Source organism: Salarias fasciatus, chromosome 7 (assembly GCF_902148845.1).
Source record: "Salarias fasciatus chromosome 7, fSalaFa1.1, whole genome shotgun sequence".
In the NCBI taxonomy this organism is placed as follows: domain Eukaryota; kingdom Metazoa; phylum Chordata; class Actinopteri; order Blenniiformes; family Blenniidae; genus Salarias; species Salarias fasciatus.
In genome coordinates, this window is record NC_043751.1 from 31,669,109 (window position 1) to 31,688,999 (window position 19,891).

Below are 19,891 nucleotides of genomic sequence, written 5' to 3' on the forward strand. Positions count from 1 at the left end.
AACCCGTCCTCCGGTTCTCTGCAGCCTCCGGTCCTCATCCGTCCTCTGTGCTGGCAGGAAGCCAACTCAGTCCACTTCCTGTCTGCGGGCATCCTGCTGTCCACAGCCCCCCCCCCCCCCCCCCCCCCCACCCCCCCCCACCGGCGGCGGGTTCTTTTTTTAACCCCGGCTTCTCCTCAGCATCACTCGTCCTTTTCTCCCCGTGTTTTTATGGCAGAAGCAACAGAACCGGAGCAACGGAACATGAACCGATCCGTCACCGAGGGTCGCAGCGCCGACCTTTAGGGAGCTCACCGCGGGTCGCAGCGCCGACCTTTAGGGAGCTCACCGCGGGTCGCAGCCCTGACCTTCTGTGTTGTCTGGGTTCAGATCGTAGAGCCCTCCCTCCTCTGACACCAGGTCATAGGTCACTGCTGACGGCTGATGCTACATGAGTCCGGTGGCTCCTCGTCTCTGAGAATCACAGAAACTGAAGCAACCCTCTTTCTTCCAAACTGTTTTATTTGCAGTAACTAATTACAATTACCTAATCAGCTAATTACAGAGTAATCTGTGGCTCAGTTCAGTCACAGTGATCATTATTGATCATTATTGATCAGTATTGATCAGTTTCGGGAGTGTAGGATCCTGAAGCAGCGGTTGCTGAATCTCTGAGCGTCGCTGCGTCTCAGCATCAAACATCCGGCTGTCAGCCTCCATCAGATTCATCGGCAAGCCGCCGCCGCCGCCTCGACCTCGTGAGGAGAACAAACAGCACTTCATGTGTGTTGCTTTTTGCTTGTTGCTGGTTGCTGGTTGTTGGTTGCTGGTTGCTGGTTGCTGGTTGCTGGTTGTTGGTTGCTGGTTGCTGGTTGTTGGTTGCTGGTTGTTGGTTGCTTGTTGTTGGTTGCTGGTTGCTTGTTGTTGGTTGCTGGTTGTTGGTTGCTGGTTGCTGGTTGTTGGTTGCTGGTTGCTGGTTGCTGGTTGCTTGTTGTTGGTTGCTGGTTGCTGGTTGTTGGTTGCTGGTTGCTTGTTGTTGGTTGCTGGTTGTTGGTTGCTGGTTGCTGGTTGTTGGTTGCTGGTTGCTGGTTGCTGGTTGCTTGTTGTTGGTTGCTGGTTGTTGGTTGTTGGTTGCTGGTTGCTGGTTGCTGGTTGCTGGTTCTCGCCACGCCCGGGATTTTGTTGCCTTGAGTATCGGCGGCCTTCAAAAGTACTGGATACTTTGAAATCAGGCCAGTATCGGCCCGATACCGATACCTGGTGTCGGTACTCGCCCGTCCATAGGTTTTACCACATAAACACACAAAAGTACTGAAAACTGGTACCGGAACCCGGTACCGTCTCCCGGGTTCTGGGTACTGGAACCGTATACGTGGAGGCTGGATGATGAAGCTGCTGCTCTTCCTCTGTGGTGTTCTCTGGAGAACCCAGCTGGAGATCATCTGAGAGTCTGGACCCCTCTGGATCCCCATTGAACCCCATGAACCATCTGGATCCCTCTGGGCCAATCAGATTCCTTCAGATCTCTCTGAATCCCCTGGATCCAGAGGGATCCAGGGGATCCAGAGAACAAGAGAACCTGCTGTTTGTTCAGGAACTGGAGGTCAGCAGAACGTGGAACGTAGCGTGAAACAGAAACAGGAGGAGGGGCTTTTATTTTGAAATAATTTCTGCAACATCGTAGCTTCCTGCAGAACCAGAGTGGAACCAGAGTGGAACCAGAGTGGAACCAGGGTGGAACCAGAGTAGAACCAGACTGGAACCAGGGTGGAACCAGAGTGGTTCCACTCTGGCGGTACACACACTGCAGTATTATCACAGTGAGGGAAACTCAGCAGCCATCATCGTCAAAGTGCTTTGAAACAGGATGATGAAAGAGAGGAGGAGGGTGTGTGTGTGTGTGTGTGTGTGTGTGTGTGTGTGTGTGTGTGTGTGTGTGTGTGTGTGTGTGTGTGTGTGTGTGAGAGAGATGGAGAGCAGATCTCGGACGGAGGAGGAGGCGTTTCAATCTCTGGAGAGAATTGGCTTTTCTTGTTGATGCTCCGACTGAGAGATAATCAGGTGGAGCAATTCCTCTGCAACACACACACACACACACACACACACACACACACACACACACACACACACACACACACACTCCTCTCTTCAGATGTTCTGTGAGGATTTTGAGGCATGAATGTGGACAAAGGGATGAAAAACAAGAGTTCACTTGGAAGTGTGTGTGTGTGTGTGTGTGTGTGTGTGTGTGTGTGTGTGTGTGTGTGTGTGTGTGTGTGTGTGTGTGTGTCAGGTTCTCGCTGTTCCTGCAGAACATTCTGGAACGTTCCAGTTCTGCGGTCCTCAGTCCAGTAGAACCGTGAAGCGTCGGTCAGCCAGAACATTATGACCGCTGAGGGGGAACCAGGTTCTCCCTGGACCGGAGAACCTGGTGTTCTGCTGCTGATGTCACGGGTGCAGGTGGAACGAAAAGTCCTTTATTTCCAGGAAGACGAGGATCAGAGGAACAGCAGGGTAGAGCTGGTGCAGCACGGGAACCAGGAAGACCTGGACCCCTGGACAGACCCACCAGGAGCCGACAGGACACAGCAGGGAGCAGGGCTTCAACAGAGGGCCGGACCGGGAGGACGAGGGAGGCAGGAGGACGACTGGACTGAACAGGACCGGAGCGCCCCCATCTGGCCGCAGGGGCACGGGGGGGACAGCTGACTGTTCCGGTTCTCCTTGGGCTCGATGGACGCTGATGGTCTCTGTCCTCCGTTAGTCCGACTCGTTTTAAAACAACGTTCCTCCACGAGTTCTGGAGTTATTCTCTTTAACCAGCCAACCAACTAACTAACCAGCCAACCAACCCACCCACCAACCGACCAACTGACTGAACCAGCTGACCGACCAGGCAGGAAACCAACCAACCAACCAACCAACCAACCAACCGACCGACCGACTGAGCAGCCAGCCATCAAACCAGAATGGAAACATTACGCCTCTTTCAGCTGCTGGTGAAATGGTTCAGAGTCCTTTTCACTGGTGGCTCTATGGGGGACTGGTGGGTCTGTGGGGGACTGGTAGCTCTGTGGGGGACTGGTGGGTCTGTGGGGGACTGGTGGGTCTGTGGGGGACTGGTGGCCAAATTGGGGGACTGGTGGCTCTGTGGGGGACTGGTGGCTCTGTGGGGGACTGGTGGCTCTGTGGGGGACTGGTGGCTCAATGGGGGACTGGTAGCTCTGTGGGGGACTGGCAGCTCTGTGGGGGACTGGTTGGTCTGTGGGGGACTGGTGGGTCTGTGGGGGACTGGTGGGTCTGTGGGGGACTGGTTGGTCTGTGGGGGACTGGTGGGTCTGTGGGGGACTGGTTGGTCTGTGGGGGACTGGTGGGTCTGTGGGGGACTGGTGGGTCTGTGGGGGACTGGTTGGTCTGTGGGGGAATGGTGGGTCTGTGGGGGACTGGTGGGTCTGTGGGGGACTGGCGGTGGGGCTGCTGGACTGGGCGGGACTCTCAGAACCTGCAGTCTGCGGCGCCGTGACGGAATGTCGATTTTCATTTGCAGAAAATATGGAGGCTGCTCCGGAAACACCCTGCTGCCCCGTCAGCATCCATCACTGCTGCTGCGGTGTGTGTGTGTGTGTGTGTGTGTGTGTGTGTGTTTCTATCCTTGTGGGGACCAAATGTCCCCACAAGGATAGGAAAACCAGCCCGATGTGCCTTGTGGGACCTTCTTCCGGTCCTAATGAGGGAAACAGTGTTTTCTGGACCATGTTGTTGTTACTGAAAAAGTCAAAGGTCAAAACATTTCTTTAGGGTTCGGCTGTGTTGTGGTCTGGGTCTGGGTCAGGGTCAGGGTCAGGGTCAGGGTCAGGGTTAGGAGGTAGACATGAATGGGAGTCAATGGAAGGTCCCCACAAGGATAGAAATACGAACCTGTGTGTGTGTGTGTGTGTGTGTGTGTGTGTGTGTGTGTGTGTGTGTGTGTGTGTGTGTGTGTGTGGTTCCCTGCACTGCTTGGAGACTGTCTCAGTGTCGTCTTATAGGACTGTTTATTCCTCAGGTCTTTATTTCAAACTCAAAAGACATGAAGTCCGGTCAGAAGAGGCGTGTCCCGTCTCCACCGTCCAGCCTGGACTTCGTCTTCAGCAGGACGACGTCTGAGTCTCATCTGATGCTCCGTCCGTCTTTAATTCATTCACCAGTCTCACTTTAACATCAACGTCAAACACAAAGACGTCCACAGCCAGAAGCTGTTGTCTGGAACGGCTGCATTATCTAGAACGGTTCCAGCGTCGGTCAGTCAGCACACGCTGCCATTAGCATTAGCATGCTGCTCATAGCTTCTTTTTGTTTGCTGTTTTAATTCAAACTAGATTTAACTCATCAACCTATTTGAGGTTCTCTTATTCCAGCTTTTCTCTGTTAGCTTATCTCACTTCACTTTAGCTTAGCTCACTTTACGTTAGCTTGTATCAGCTTTTCTTCTCCAGACTTATCACAGTATGTTAGCATAGCTTATTGACCTTATTCAGGCCCGCCCATTTCTCTGGGGGCGGGACTTCCGCTTTGTGTTCGCACTTCCGGTTAGCGACAACTGCGGTGTAAACAGACGAGAAAATGGAGTGGGGAGAAACGAAAATCTCTCTTAAAATCTGTAATGAAACAAGTCTTCCTCATCCGAGGCTTCAGCAGAGAGGAGGAGGTCAAGCGGAAGTGGCCTCCAGTCCTGTCTGGTGATATTTTAATGACTTTGTGCGTCGCTGGGTGTGGACGGTTCAGCCTGGAGGAACTACAGGAGCACGGGAGCTTACTAATATCTTCACAGTGGGAAAGTCGGCTGTTTTTTTTTAATCATCAGCAGGGCTGTAGGTTTTTAAAGCCAGTGTAGCCCCAGTCAGGCCAGGACCTCTTCACATTTAGCAGGATGTTGGTGACAGCCGACGGCGACAGAGAGCCTGGAGACCAGGATGCTCCTGGATCACAGGGTTTGAACGGTCCTGAAAATCTACTGAAGTAAAATCTGGCTCAAAATTCAGAACGAGGTAAGAGCTGGGTACCTTCTTTGTTTTTATTTTTATGAATGAAGTCCTTTCCCATGAACTGTAGCTGTTCGATAGCTTAGCATGCTAGCCTGTGGTGGCTGTGAGCTACTGTTAACCTAAAACCCTGAGTTTAAAGGGGCTGTATCATACAAAATTCACTTTTTGTATGTTTTAACCTTGTTATATAGTCATGTTCTCACCAAAAACACCCCAAAGCGTTTTTTTCCTTCGAGCCTGTGTGTTTGAGCTTTCCTCCTGTTTGTGCTGCTCAGAGAGGCAGCCCCTCCCACCGTGAAAACGCTCTGTTTTCCCACGTTCACGTCACACGGTGAAGATGGCTCCCCTGAGCCCCCCCCCCCCCCCCCAGGCCCTCGGCAATCAGCGTTGCAGCTTTTTGTAACTTTAACCATCCTCTGAAAGCAACAGTCAAGCAAGAGCAAGAGTCTGAAGGGTCTGGAGGGTCTGGAGGGTCTGAAGGGTCTGAAGGGTCTGGAGGGTCTGGAGGGTCTGAAGGGTCTGGAGGTTCTGGAGGGTCTGGAGGTTCTGGAGGGTCTGAAGGGTCTGGAGGGTCTGGAGGGTCTGAAGGGTCTGGAGGGTCTGGAGGGTCTGAAGGGTCTGGAGGGTCTGGAGGGTCTGAAGGGTCTGGAGGGTCTGGAGGGTCTGGAGGGTCTGGAGGTTCTGAAGGGTCTGGAGGGTCTGAAGGGTCTGGAGGGTCTGGAGGGTCTGGAGGTTCTGAAGGGTCTGGAGGGTCTGGAGGGTCTGAAGGGTCTGGAGGGTCTGGAGGGTCTGGAGGTTCTGAAGGGTCTGGAGGGTCTGGAGGGTCTGAAGGGTCTGGAGGGTCTGGAGGGTCTGGAGGGTCTGGAGGGTCTGAAGAGTCTGGAGGGTCTGGAGGGTCTGGAGGGTCTGGAGGGTCTGCGCTTGGTGAGTTTCTCACAGGAAAAGACGTTTTTGCGTGTAGAGAAGCTCGAGCTAAAGAGCTAAAGCTAGCCAGCGTATTTGTTTTGAAGCTCTGATTGGTTGAAGTAGCTGTCAGTCAAAGTCCACAGGGGGAGAGGCGGGACTTCAGTGAAACGGAGCGTTTTCTCTTCCTGGTTTCAGAATTAGCCCCAGAAAATCTTTTATTTCACACAAAATGACTTTTCCTTAGCGCCAGAAATAAACTATTACCACGTTAATGCCAAAGCTGGGGTTTGGACGAGCTAAAAAAGCAGGATACAGCCCCTTTAAACACAGCAGAGACGTTTGTTTTACCTCCCAGAAGACACAGTTAGATTTGTTGAGGAAGCGGAGGTCCTCTTCTTCAGACGGAGGTGGGTGTAAAGTTTGCTGGCCCGCAGCATTCAGATCTGGGCTTCCCGTGCTCTAAACAGTTTTGAGAAAGCGAAAGTTTCATCTTCTTAAAGTCCCTGGACGGAGCAGACGAGGCTGGTCATGTTCAGACTTAATAAAAGTGAGCGATATAGCAGGCGAACTCGCTGTCAACACAGCGCAGAGACGGCAAACCGAAAGTTGTAACACATAGTGGCGCCGGCCAGCAGCACTTCCTGAATAAGGTCAATATTTAACGGTAATATCAACACATGTAATGATAAGCATGTAAATAAATGTGTCTGCAGCTGGTTTAACTCTCTTCGAGCATCATTTTATATTATTTTATCTGATTTTAGTTCCTCTTGCTCATCGTGGTTTAGATTCTGGCTTTAGCCTAGCCTAGCTTACATTGTGTTTGCTGCTGTGAGTTAGCGTAGCTGAGCCTGACGGAGCCTGATGTTGAAGTGAAGGAGGTTCTGGTGTCTGCTGGAGGGAAGAGTGGCGACGTGAGAACCATGGAGAGTGGACAGATGTGCCGGGGGGGGATTACATCGCCGGGCGGAACAGGGACAGCGTAAATCCTCCAGGATCAAGGCCGCGGTGTGTGTGTGTGTGTGTGTGTGTGTGTGTGTGTGTGTGTGTGTGTGTGTGTGTGTGTGTGTGTGTGTGTAACATCCATGTCTGAGCAAATGGCTGCTCTCACACACAGGCTGTATGATGCAGGTGGGGGGCGGGGCCAGCAGTTCAAGAGAGGCGGGGTTAAAGCTGCTGTAGGCAGGACTTTGCTAGTCAATGCTAATTTTTCTGTTTTCTTTGGATTAAATGTTAGAGTATCCACTGATAATCCTTTAGGAGTGTAGCATCACTGCTCTACCGCGAGAGCGCAGCGTTTCCATCTGTCTCTGTTCTGAGCTGAAACGGAATCTCCACAGCTCCAGGTATCTTTGACCAATCAGAAGAGCCCCTGAGGCTCTAACCGTGATTGGTCGAGGGGCGTTCGTCACACGTTCGTCGACAGGTGTGTGTCTCCATTTGTGTGTATCTCCAGGTATGTGTGTCTCCAGGTGTGTGTGTCTCCAGTGTGTGTCTCCAGGTGTGTGTGTGTCTCCAGGTGTGTGTCTCCAGTGTGTGTGTGTGTCTCCAGTGTGTGTCTCCAGGTGTGTGTGTGTCTCCAGGTGTGTGTGTGTCTCCAGTGTGTGTCTCCAGGTGTGTGTGTGTCTCCAGGTGTGTGTCTCCAGGTGTGTGTCTCCAGTGTGTGTGTCTCCAGGTGTGTGTCTCCAGGTGTGTGTCTCCAGGTGTGTGTCTCCAGTGTGTGTGTCTCCAGGTGTGTGTCTCCAGGTGTGTGTCTCCAGTGTGTGTGTCTCCAGGTGTGTGTGTCTCCAGTGTGTGTCTCCAGGTGTGTGTGTCTCCAGGTGTGTGTGTGTCTCCAGGTGTGTGTGTCTTCCTTCCTGGACCGTCTCTGACGCTGCAGTGCAGACGTCCTCGTCTTTCTGCTCGTTTCATTTCATCCAGTTTTTCCCAAACAGCCGTTGAATAAACCGTCTCTGTACGAGTCGGACCGCCGGCCGCCATCTTGGAATATTGCGTCATCACGGCGGAGCAGTCTGCGCTCAGATTCCCCTCCTGAGGAAACTTCATCGCGGGTGAAACTCGCTTCGCAGCGGTGTTGCCACGGCGACGAAAACAGTGTTCAGCATTCAGGAGTGCGGAGGAGTGTGTCCAGCGACGGCAGCGGGTCGAGGCCGCAGCGCATTTAATCATTTAGATAATGTGTTGACCTGAGGACACACACACACACACACACACGCAGATCATCAGGCAGCCCAGGCACATCTGGTGGGTTTATATTCTACTCCGTCCTGATGCTGGAGCAGGAGCCGTGTGTGTGTGTGTGCGTGTGTGTGTGCGTGTGTGTGTGTGTGCGTGTGCGTGTGCATGTGTGTGTGTGGCCTGTCAGGTGAACACAGACGCCGAGGCTCCGTCCCTCCTCTCCACCTCCAGTTCAGACAAGAGGAAGTCAACATCAGACCGACTGAGCAGCAACACAACACAACGGCGCAACACAACACAGCAACACAACAACAGAACAACACAGCAACACAACAGCACAACAACACAACACAGCAACACAACAACAGAACAGCACAACAACACAACAACACAACACAACAACACAGCAACACAACACAGCAACACAACAACACAACAGCACAACAAGACAACACAGCAACAGAACAACACAACAGCACAACAACACAACAACACAGCAACACAACAACACAACAGCACAACAAGACAACACAGCAACAGAACAACAGAACAACGCAACAACACAACAACACAACAACACAGCAACACAACAACACAACACAGCAACAGAACAACACAACAGCACAACAACACAACAGCACAGCAACACAACAACACGCTGACGATCACAGCGGAGGTGAAACTCATCCAGGAAGCCTGAAGAGCTGCAGCTGGGAGTCGGTGTGAGGAGGAGGAGGCTCTGGATCAGCTGGTTCTGGATTAATGAAGCTGCTCCTCCAGTAAACCTGAAGGTCTCGGATTATTGATCACAGCAGGAAAATACTGCTGCTGTCCAGCATGATTCACAACGTCAACACACGCGCACACACACACACACACACACACACACACACACACACACACACTCAGTGATAAACGAGCAGAGCGACACACTACTCACACATGTCTCCACTCCATTAACGAGCTTCCCTCTCATGATGTGTGTGTGTGTGCGTGCGTGCGTGTGTGCGTGCGTGAGAAGAGGAGAGGCTGTGTGTTGAGAGGACTTATCTGAATTTCCACTGCCTGGCTTTGATAACCTGCACCTCATCTGAACAACACACACACACACACACACACACACTGAGGCTCAGATGTTTCCCTCCCTCAGATCAGTGGAGTTTTCCAGTTTTCAGAAAGAGGAGTGTGTTTGTGGAGCTTCTGACTGCAGCTTCTCTCCCTCTGGTTGGATGAGGTTTTGGTCGTCGTGGTCTCTGGACTGGTTCTGAGGTCTTCAGTCTCTCGGTTCTTTCTGAAAACGCGGTTCTCCCGTGAACTCAGAACGTTCCTGCTGATGCTCAGATCTCTGAGAATTTGAGATGTTGTCCAGCGGGCTCTTCCTGTCATGTGATGGCTACTTCCTGTCATGTGATGAGTACTTCCTGTCATGTAACAGATTCTTCCTGTCATGTGACAGATTCTTCCTGTCATGTGACGGGTTCTTCCTGTCATGTGACGGATTCTTCCTGTCATGTGATGGGTGCTTCCTGTCATGTGACGGGTTCTTCCTGTCATGTAACGGGTACTTCCTGTCATGTGACGGGTTCTTCCTGTCATGTGACGGATTCTTCCTGTCATGTGATGGGTGCTTCCTGTCATGTGACGGGTTCTTGCTGTCATGTGATGGATTCTTCCTGTCATGTGACGGGTTCTTGCTGTCATGTGACGGATTCTTCCTGTCATGTGACGGGTTCTTCCTGTCATGTGACGGATTCTTCCTGTCATGTGACGGGTTCTTCCTGTCATGTGACGGGTTCTTCCTGTCGGGTTCTTCCTGTCATGTGACGGGTTCTTCCTGTCATGTGACGGGTTCTTCCTGTCGGGTTCTTCCTGTCATGTGACGGATTCTTCCTGTCATGTGACGGGTTCTTCCTGTCATGTGACGGGTTCTTCCTGTCATGTGACAGATTCTTCCTGTCATGTGACAGATTCTTCCTGTCATGTGACGGATTCTTCCTGTCATGTGACGGGTTCTTCTTGTCATGTGACAGATACTTCCTGTCATGTGACGGGTTCTTCCTGTCATGTGACAGATTCTTCCTGTCATGTGACGGGTTCTTCCTGTCATGTGACGGGTTCTTCCTGTCATGTGACGGGTTCTTCCTGTCATGTGACAGATTCTTCCTGTCATGTGACAGATTCTTCCTGTCATGTGACGGGTTCTTCCTGTCATGTGACGGGTACTTCCTGTCATGTGACAGTAGATCGTCCAGTGAGAGAACGTGTCTGTGTGGAGAACAGGTTCTCTGTACTGCTGGAATCAATCGAGAACCAGGACCAGAACCAGAAGAACCAGGAAAACCAGAACCAGGAGAACCATGCTGGTCTCCAGTGGCTCTGATGGATCAGGGTTTTGGTGACTGAAGGTTCTCCTGGTCTCAGCGGAATCCTGAAGGGTTCCTGAGACATGGAGCAGGAGACAGACTAAGCTGTTCTCCGCCTGTCCTCCGCCTGTCCTCCGCCTGTCCTCCGCCTGTCCTCCGCCTCCTCCACACATCCCAGTTTCAGGAACACGGTTTCCTGCTCTCCTGTGACCTTTGACCCTCCGCCAGCACAGAAATGTCAGCTGCATGTAAATGAACCGTGCCACAACATCGTCACAACACTGTCACATTAACACTGTCAAAACAACAATGTCACATTAACACCATCACAACACCGTCACAACAACGTCACATTTACACCATCACAACATCACAACACCGTCACATCACATTAACACCATCACAAGAATCGTGTCACATTAACACCGTCGCAACAACCGCGTCACATTAACACCATCACAACACCGTCACAACAACATCACATTAACACCATCACAATGTCACAACAACATCACATTTACACCATCACAACATCACAACATCACATTAACACCATCACAACACCGTCACAACAACATCACATTAACACCATCACAATGTCACAACAACATCACATTTACACCATCACAACATCACAACATCACATTAACACCATCACAACACCGTCACAACAACATCACATTAACACCATCACAAGAATCGTGTCACATTAACACCGTCACAACAGCCGCGTCACATTAACACCATCACAACACCGTCACAACAACATCACATTAACACCATCACAATGTCACAACAACATCACATTTACACCATCACAACATCACAACATCACATTAACACCATCACAACACCGTCACAACAACATCACATTAACACCATCACAATGTCACAACAACATCACATTTACAACATCACAACATCACAACATCACATTAACACCATCACAACACCGTCACAACAACATCACATTAACACCATCACAAGAATCGTGTCACATTAACACCGTCACAACAGCCGCGTCACATTAACACCATCACAACACCGTCACAACAACATCACATTAACACCATCACAATGTCACAACAACCATGTCACAACACTATCACAACAACGTCACAACAACACCGTCACATTAACATGTCAACGTCACATTAACACCGTCACAAATACCCACATCACATTAACACCGTCACATTAACACTATCGCAGCAACCGCATCATAACAACAGCGTCACAACAGACAGCAGTGTCCTGCGGCCAGGAGACAGATCAGGAACAAGACGTTCTTGTCAGCGGCTGTTTGGGTCGAATCAGAAGGACGACGGAGACGGAGACGGAGACGGAGACGGACACCGCCTGGAGACACGGCGAGAAACCTGCTGCTGCAGGACGCCAATTAGAGAGTTCAGCAGGAGGGGGAGGGGTGTGTGTGTGTGTGTGTGTGTGTGTGTGTGTGTGTGTGTGTGTGTGTGTGTGTGTGTTCTCGTATTTCTATCCTTGTTGGGGCCAAATGTCCCCACAAGGATAGCAAAACGTGGAACGACGTGCCTTGTGGGGACCTTTTTCCGGTCCTAAGTAGGAGAAACAGTGTTTTCTTGACCATGTTGTTGTTACTGAAAAAAGTAAAAGTGTAAAAACATTTCTTTAGGGTTAGGCTTTGTTTTAGTGTGGGTTAGGGTTAGGGTAAGGGTCAGGGTTAGGGGCTAGACATGAATGGGAGTCAATGGAAGGTCCCCACAAGGATAGAAATACGAGACTGTGTGTGTGTGTGTGTGTGTGTGTGTGTGTGTGTGTGTGGGGCCCGGGGGGCAGCAACGGGAAATTACTCATCAAATCTGGAAAAGAGCAGAGTGGTTCTCCAGAAGGTTCCCTCCAGACGTGGCCCTGCTGCTCCCTGCTGCTCCCTGCTGCTCCCTGCTGGCTGCCTGATGTGGTTCCTTCCTGGTTCCTCAGCGTTCTCCCTGTGGAACCCTCACTCTGGCGTTCTGCTACTCTCTCTCTCTCTCTCTCTCTCTCTCTCTCTCTCTCATCTCTCTCTCTCTCTCATCTCTCTCTCTCTCTAGCTCCGTCTTTCTCTCTCTTTCTCTCTCTCTCTCTCATCTCTCTCTCTCTAGCTCCCTCTTTCTCTCTCTCTCTCTCTCTCGCTCTCTCTCTCTCTCTCTCTGTCTCCGGACGGTGTGTCTGTGTTGGGCCTGCAAAGCCTGCTGGGAGATTTCCCTCCCAGCCGACGGAGGATGTGAGCAGGGGGATCCAGCGTCTCTCTGAAGGTCCCGATTGGCCGGTTCTGGACCTGACGGTTCCCCCGGTTCCCACGGTTCCCCCGGTTCCCCCGGTTCCCCGTCCCCCGTCCCTCAGTGAGAACCGTTCACTTCCTGCTGCGAAGTTGGTTTGTTCAGTGGAAGCTTCCGGTTGAGAATCATCCAAATGGAAGCTCGCTTCACTGGGAAAGGTTGGACAGCTCTGTGAAAGAACCAGGTCCTGATTCCGGTCTGCAAGTCCAGGATCTAGACCCGGATCAGGGCTGCAGAGGAGGTGGAGGAGGAGGAAGATGAAGATGATCCTCCATGGCAGCCAGAGACCGGAGCAGACCTGAACCTGAGAGTGTGGCTGCAGCTGACAGTGTGTGTGTGTGTGTGTGTGTGTGTGTGTGTGTGTGTGTGTGTGTGTGTGTGTGTGTGTGTGTGTGTGTGTGTGTGTGTGTGAGCTGATGTGACAGACCTCCAGGCCTCCTGGTTTACAGACGCTCGGGGACGAAAACTTCCGTCACAACGTTTTAATCCCCCCGCCCCCCAGTTTACTGACCTGTGTGTGTGTGTGTGTGTGTGTGTGTGTGTGTACGGGTTTTTCTATCCTTGTGGGGACCAAATGTCCCCACAAGGATAGGAAAACCTGCTCGATGTGCCTTGTGGGACCTTCTTCCGGTCCTAATGAGGGAAACAGTGTTTTCTTGGCCATGTTGTTTTTTTAGGGTTCGGCTGTGTTGTGGTCTGGGTCAGGGTCTGGGTCAGGGTCTGGGTCTGGGTCTGGGTCAGGGTCTGGGTCTGGGTCTGGGTCTGGGTCAGGGTCAGGGTCAGGGTCAGGGTCTGGGTCTGGGTCAGGGTCAGGGTCAGGGTCTGGGTCAGGGTCTGGGTCTGGGTCTGGGTCTGGGTCAGGGTCAGGGGCTAGATATGAATGGGAGTCAATGGAAGGTCCCCACAAGGATGGAAATACAAACGTGTGTGTGTGTGTTGGTTCTCCAGAGAAGTGGACCATCGATCGGTCCCAGTGTGTTTATGGTTTCTGATACGAGGGTGGGTTGTTGGTTCAATTCCCAGCAGCGGGTTGTTGGTTCAATTCCTCCTGTTGTTCTCCTGCAGTGATCTGGATCAGTGGGTTCTGTTGGGTTTTTCTGCTCCTCATGTCAGTGTCAGGAGAACGTCTGGTCCCTGCTGGTCCCGTCTGGTCCCTGCTGGTCCCTGCTGGTCCCTGCTGGTTCCTGGGGGTCCCTGCTGGTCCCTGCTGGTCCCTGCTGGTCCTGCTGGTTCCTGGGGGTTCCTGCTGGTCCTGCTGGTTTCTGCTGGTCCCTGCTGGTTCCTGGGGGTTCCTGCTGGTCCTGCTGGTTTCTGCTGGTCCTGCTGGTTCCTGGGGGTTTCAGGGTTCCACAGGGTTCCGTCAGTAACCGGGTAACAGAGGAGAAGGCGTCTTTATTCAGGAACTCTGAAACCTTGAAGAACTCCTGTCTTGTCAGCCGGAGAACGGTCGCGGGTTCTCCGGATCTGGAACGTTGTTTTGTGCAGCGTTCATTTAGACTCCCGGTGACCTTTGACCCCCCGTGCCCCCCGGCTCCTGTTGGAACGTGACTTCAAGGCGTTTTCCTCTCTGTTCCCTGAAGCTCCTCAGAGAGACGGCGAAGACGTTCCGTCGTCCTCCGACCCGGCCAGCGTTCTCTTCAGCCGCTGGGGTCACGACCTCGGACCCGAGAGCCGCCGGGCCGCGCTCCGCAAGTTCCGTTACCATGGATACAACAGCTACCTGAGCGACCGCCTGTCGCTGACCCGGAGCATCCCCGACCTGCGGCCCGACGGGTGAGTTCTGCACACCGGGTCTCCGCTCGGGTTCTAGATGTGGGTTCTCAGTGTCCTCTGGTTCCGGTCCCGGTCCTGGTCCCGGTCCCGGTCCTTGTCCCGGTCCCGCCTGTGTTCTCCTGCAGCTGCAGGAACGTGTCGTTCTCATCGGACCTTCCTCAGCTCAGCATCGTCTTCATCTTCGTGGACGAGGCTCTGTCGGTTCTGCTGCGCTCCGTCCGGACCGCCATCCGGAGAACGCCGGCGCCGCTGCTGAGGGAGATCATCCTGGTGGACGACCACAGCAGCAGCCGTGAGTTCACCCCTTCACCCCTTCACCCCTTCACCTGTTCAGCCCTTCACCCGTTCACCTGTTTACCAGTTCATCCATTCACCCGTTCACAGCAGGGTTCCTGCTGCATTGCTGTTTCTGCTCTGTTCGTTCTTCTGGTGGGCGGGGCTAACGTGGCGTCTGCCACAGCGTCCTCATTGGCTGTATATAAAGGTGGGCGGGGCTAACGTGGCCTCGTCTCCAGACTGAACCCTGTCAACCAGGTGTAATGTGATTGGTCCAGCCTGTCACATGACCTGGACAGAGGAGGAGCTGTGATTGGCTGATTGATGTGAAAATCAGAGTCTGGTCCAGAAGAACCAGAGACAGAGACCAGAACCTGGTCTGGAACCCGGAGCTTTATGGCCTTTTCAATGGGTTCCAATGAGACCCGGTTCTTTCTGAAGCCAGTAAGATCGCCCCCTGCTGGACTCTCCCTGGTCGGCGCCCGGTCAGGACCTCAGCGAGGACCGGACCGGATCATGTGAGCAGCTTCAGATCCGCTGATTCTAAACCGACCGCTTTTATTTTGAGATCTGCTGAAAAGTCTCAGTTTTTTTCAAAGTGTCTGTTTTTCTGCTTCAGGAAAAATGTTCCAATACGCCATATTGGATAGGGCAGTGGCGGCCATATTGGACAGGGCAGCGGCGGCCATATTGGATAGGGCAGCGGCGGCCATATTGGGCAGCAGTGAACAGAAACAGACCAGTTCAGACCAGATGCGGGGTCAGACCACTTCAGACCAGCTCAGACCCGATGGGGGGTCGGACCGGTTCAGACCAGTTCAGACCAGCTCAGACCCGATGGGGGGTCGGACCAGTTCAGACCACTTCAGACCAGTTCAGACCAGCTCAGACCAGCTCAGACCCGATGGGGGGTCGGACCAGTTCAGACCAGTTCAGACCAGCTCAGACCCGATGGGGGGTCGGACCGGGAAGCTGACGTTCCGTCTGTTCCTCTTCCTCTGCAGCGGAACTGAAGGAGAACCTGCAGAGCTTCGTGGATCAGACCAACGCCGACCGCGGCTCCGCCTTCATCAAGCTGCTCCGCCATGACAGGAGGGAGGGGCTGATCCGGGCCCGGCTCAGCGGGTGGAGGGCCGCCGCCGCGCCCGTGGTCGCCCTGTTCGATGCCCACGTGGAGTTCAACACGGGCTGGTGAGTTAGTTCCCTCGGAGAACACGGAGAACACGGAGAACACTCTAAACATTAACACTGGAGAACACAGATCCTCCAGGAGGAAGATGCTCTAAAATCCACAGCTCATAACTTCTACCTCATTCTACACCGAAACGTCCGTCTGTGAAAGGATCCCGAGTCCGTCTGCGGGTTAACCCGTCTTCATCTGGTCAACCCGTCTTTCTCCAAGTTAACCTGTCTTTATCTAGTTAACCTGTCTTTATCTAGCTAACCCGTATCTAACTAGTTAACCCACCCAGGGTTTCTGTTGTCCGGTAATTACCGGACTTTGACCGGTAAAATCTGCCGAAGTCCGACATATTTTAACACCACCGGTCAAAATGTCTGGTGAAAAATCTTCCCTCCAAGCTCAATTTTTATTTGAATCTTCCCTCCAAGCAACAATTGAATTCAAAAAGGCCATTCCCACCTCATTTTATTAAAAAAAAAAAACCCAATAAAACCCAGAATTTTATTTCTTATGAACAGGCCTGGTCTATGAGGAAAAAAACTTTTTCTTCAGGCGGAACTAAACTTGCAGCAGTGTTTCATTACTCCGACAAAGCGCGCAGCACAACAACAATACAGCGGGAGACGCATGTGGAAACAGGCGAAACTTAAAGACTCTTCTAATAAAATAGTTGAGAGGAGGAAGGGTCAGAGCTGTAGAGCCAGGTGAGTCGCTGTCCAGGTGGATCCTGACCGTCACTGGGCCGCTGTCCGGGACGCCGCCGCCTGACTCCTCCTCACTCCCTGACACGGTGCAGGGTTTATCACCAGCTGTTGTAAACAGTCCACTCAGGTTGTTCCACAACTTCACTTTGAAGACACAAAAAATGTTTCTAGGACCAAATTATTTACGTTTTTAAATGTTGTCCGGTGCCATTTGTTTATAGCAGAAACCCTGAACCCACCTCCGTGTTGGTCCTGCAGGGCGGAGCCCATTCTGCAGCGGATCCAGGAGGACCGGACCCGGGTGGTGTCGCCCTCCTTTGACAACATCCGGTTCGACACCCTGGAGGTGGAGGAGTACCCGCTGTCCGCCCAGGGCTTCGACTGGCAGCTGTGGTGCCGCTACCTCAACCCCCCCAAGGCCTGGTGGGCCCAGCGGAACCACACGGCGCCCATCAGGTACCCGGTCCTGCCGGGTCGGTCCGACCGGACCGTTCCAGTCATTCCTCAGACCCCGGTTCCGTTCCAGGAGTCCGGCCCTGATCGGCTGCTTCGTGGTGGACCGGCGCTACCTGGAGGAGATCGGCCTGCTGGACGACGGCATGGAGGTCTACGGCGGCGAGAACGTGGAGCTGGGCATCAGGGTGAGACCGCTAAAGACTCAGCCGCTCGTCCAGGTTCTCCTCTGAGACCGGGACCGGGATCCAGACGGTTCCGGCTCCAGTGAAAGAGAACGTGTTGACAGCAGAACCAGCCCAGAGGAACCGGCTCTAGAACGTTCTCTCCTCAGGAGCTTTCAGCTGCTGCTGAAGCTGCAGGCTTTTTCCTCCAAAGGTTAGCATTAGCATTAACGTTAGCATTAGCATTAGCATTAACGTTAGCATTAGCATTAGCGGGAGCATTTAGCAGCATGTGTTCAGACTCAACATCTTCCTGAAGTCGTAAAACATGTCAAACTAGCAGGACTGTCGCTAGCTAGCAGCTAGCAGTGGGTTAGCAAACAGGCTGAGCATCGGGACTGGAGGAGGAGAACGCCGTGGAACGTTACCGGTAACGTTACCGGCAACGTTCCTTCATCACTGAAAACAGAAACAGAACCTCAAGGAGGCCCGGTTCTGGTTCTGAAAGGGGAGAACCGGAATTTCATGGTTTGGCTTTGAAACGTTAACGGGAACCCGAACACGCCTGACGTTCTCCACCTCTGAGACTCAGCATGAGGAACCCGTGACGGAACGTTGAGGGACGGCATGAAGACAAACCGCCTGAAGGAAGAACCGACGCTCCTCCTGGAAAACCAGGAACTCTGCTGAACACGGTCCTGATTGATCCAGACTTCCTGCTTCACTGCTGAGTCACATGACATCACTTCCTGCTTCACTGCTGAGTCACATGACATCACTTCCTGCTTCACTGCTGAGTCTCATGAGAACTGAGCGTTTGACCTTTGACCTGGAGCGGCGAGGTTCTGATCCTTCTCCCTCCTCAGCAGAAGCCTTTGGTGCTTCTGGGACTTTTCTGAGTCGTGGAGAAAAAAGGCCGGCGGAGCTGCTGACCTTTGACCTGAGGATGTCTGTCAGTTCAGTCAGCGGGAGCAGGGACCTCCGCCTCCTGCTCCGCCTCCTGCTCCACCCCCTGCTCCACCCCTGCACCGCCCCCTGCTCCGCCCCCTGCTCCGCCCCCTGCTCCGCCCAGCCTCATGGGAGCCAGAGGAGACAATCTCCTGCTCCTCCGGTGTGGATTCAGCCTCAGACCCCCCCGTCCCCCCTGTCCCCCCCCCCCCCCCCCCCCCCCCCCGTCCCCCTCAGTTCCTTCCCTCTCTTCCTCCTCTGCGTCGCAGCAGGGAGTCGTCCTCATTGATGGTTCCTCATTAAAGAAGCATCGTCTGAGAAGCGGAATGTGGAGGAAGAAACACCACACACACACATACACACACACACACACACACACACACACACACACACACACACACACACACACACACACACACAGTGGACGCAGAAGTGAATGTCTGTGAAATGATCCTGTTAATAAAGAAGAAAGGATTCTTTTAATCTGCAGGTCCAAGAACAGACTGAAGACAGACTCCAGAGCGTCCTCCTCCTCTGACGCTGAGGCTGGTTGAGGGTGTCGGATTACAACTGTTCTTTTTTCAGACTTAAGAAAACTAAAACTGGAGTAGAGAGAAGACTCTCTCTCTCTCTCATGTTCCTGTGTGTGTGTGTGTGTGTGTGTGTGTGTGTGTGTGTGCGCAGGTGTGGCAGTGTGGGGGCAGTGTGGAGGTTCTCCCCTGCTCGCGGATCGCCCACATCGAGCGCGCTCACAAGCCGTACACGGAGAACCTGACGGTGCACGTGCGCCGGAACGCCCTGAGGGCGGCCGAGGTCTGGATGGACCAGTACCGCAGCCACGTGTACATGGCGTGGAACCTTCCACTGCAGGTGAGCCAGGCACACTCAGTCCTCTCTGGTGGTGTAGCTGTGCTCCATCGGGATGCTGTGCGTCTGGTCGCCTAGCAACCAGAGCCAGCGTCACCATGGAGACCACCGGAGAACCTCCTGTTCACCATCGGTTCTGAAGGAGTCCGAGCAGGTTCTGTTGGTTCTGTTCCTCAGCATAGTCCTAGGCTTTACTTCTTATTGTCTCATGCTAGCTGCTGCCAAAGCTGTCCGTCCCTGGGAGAGGGATCCCTCCAGACTGTGGTTCTCCCCAGGATCTCTTCTCTTCCCACTGGGTTTCTGGAGTTAGTTCTTGCCGGATGTGAGGGTCTGAGGCGGTGGTTGCTTCGTTTTGTCTCCTTACTGTGAATCTGACATATTAACATGATGCTTATTCACGGTTTTTATTTTTACCAACCAATTCAACACCTTGAAGCCTCTGAGGCAGCTGCTGCTGTGATACTGGGCTGTACAGACATACACTGAATTGAAACTGAAATTGTTTCAGCTGCAGTTCTACAAGGATGAGCCAGAACATTATGACCACCCGTCCGACCTTCAGACTTTTGTGAAGGTCGGACCGTTCTCAAGGTCATTCTGAAGGTCAGACTGTTCTGAAGGTCGTTCTGAAGGTCGTTCCGTTCTGAAGATCGTTCCGTTCTGAAGGTCGTTCCGTTCTGAAGGTCGTTCTGAAGGTCGTTCTGTTCTGAAGGTCGTTCCGTTCTGAAGGTCGTTCCGTTCTGAAGGTCATTCCGTTCTGAAGGTCGTTCCGTTCTGAA

The 19,891-nt window shown here is 52.8% G+C and overlaps 1 protein-coding gene across 1 annotated transcript in view; it reads left to right on the forward strand.

The window, feature by feature from the left end:
- Positions 1 to 19,891, forward strand: part of LOC115392379 (polypeptide N-acetylgalactosaminyltransferase 18-like) — a 41,431-nt gene that overhangs the window by 11,415 nt on the left and 10,125 nt on the right. Inside the window, exons 3-8 of the mRNA XM_030096970.1 lie at positions 14,325 to 14,517; positions 14,643 to 14,809; positions 15,798 to 15,984; positions 16,939 to 17,136; positions 17,207 to 17,321; positions 18,930 to 19,115. Of these exons, the coding sequence (XP_029952830.1) occupies positions 14,325 to 14,517; positions 14,643 to 14,809; positions 15,798 to 15,984; positions 16,939 to 17,136; positions 17,207 to 17,321; positions 18,930 to 19,115 (1,046 nt within the window). The remainder of the gene's footprint in view (positions 1 to 14,324; positions 14,518 to 14,642; positions 14,810 to 15,797; positions 15,985 to 16,938; positions 17,137 to 17,206; positions 17,322 to 18,929; positions 19,116 to 19,891) is intronic.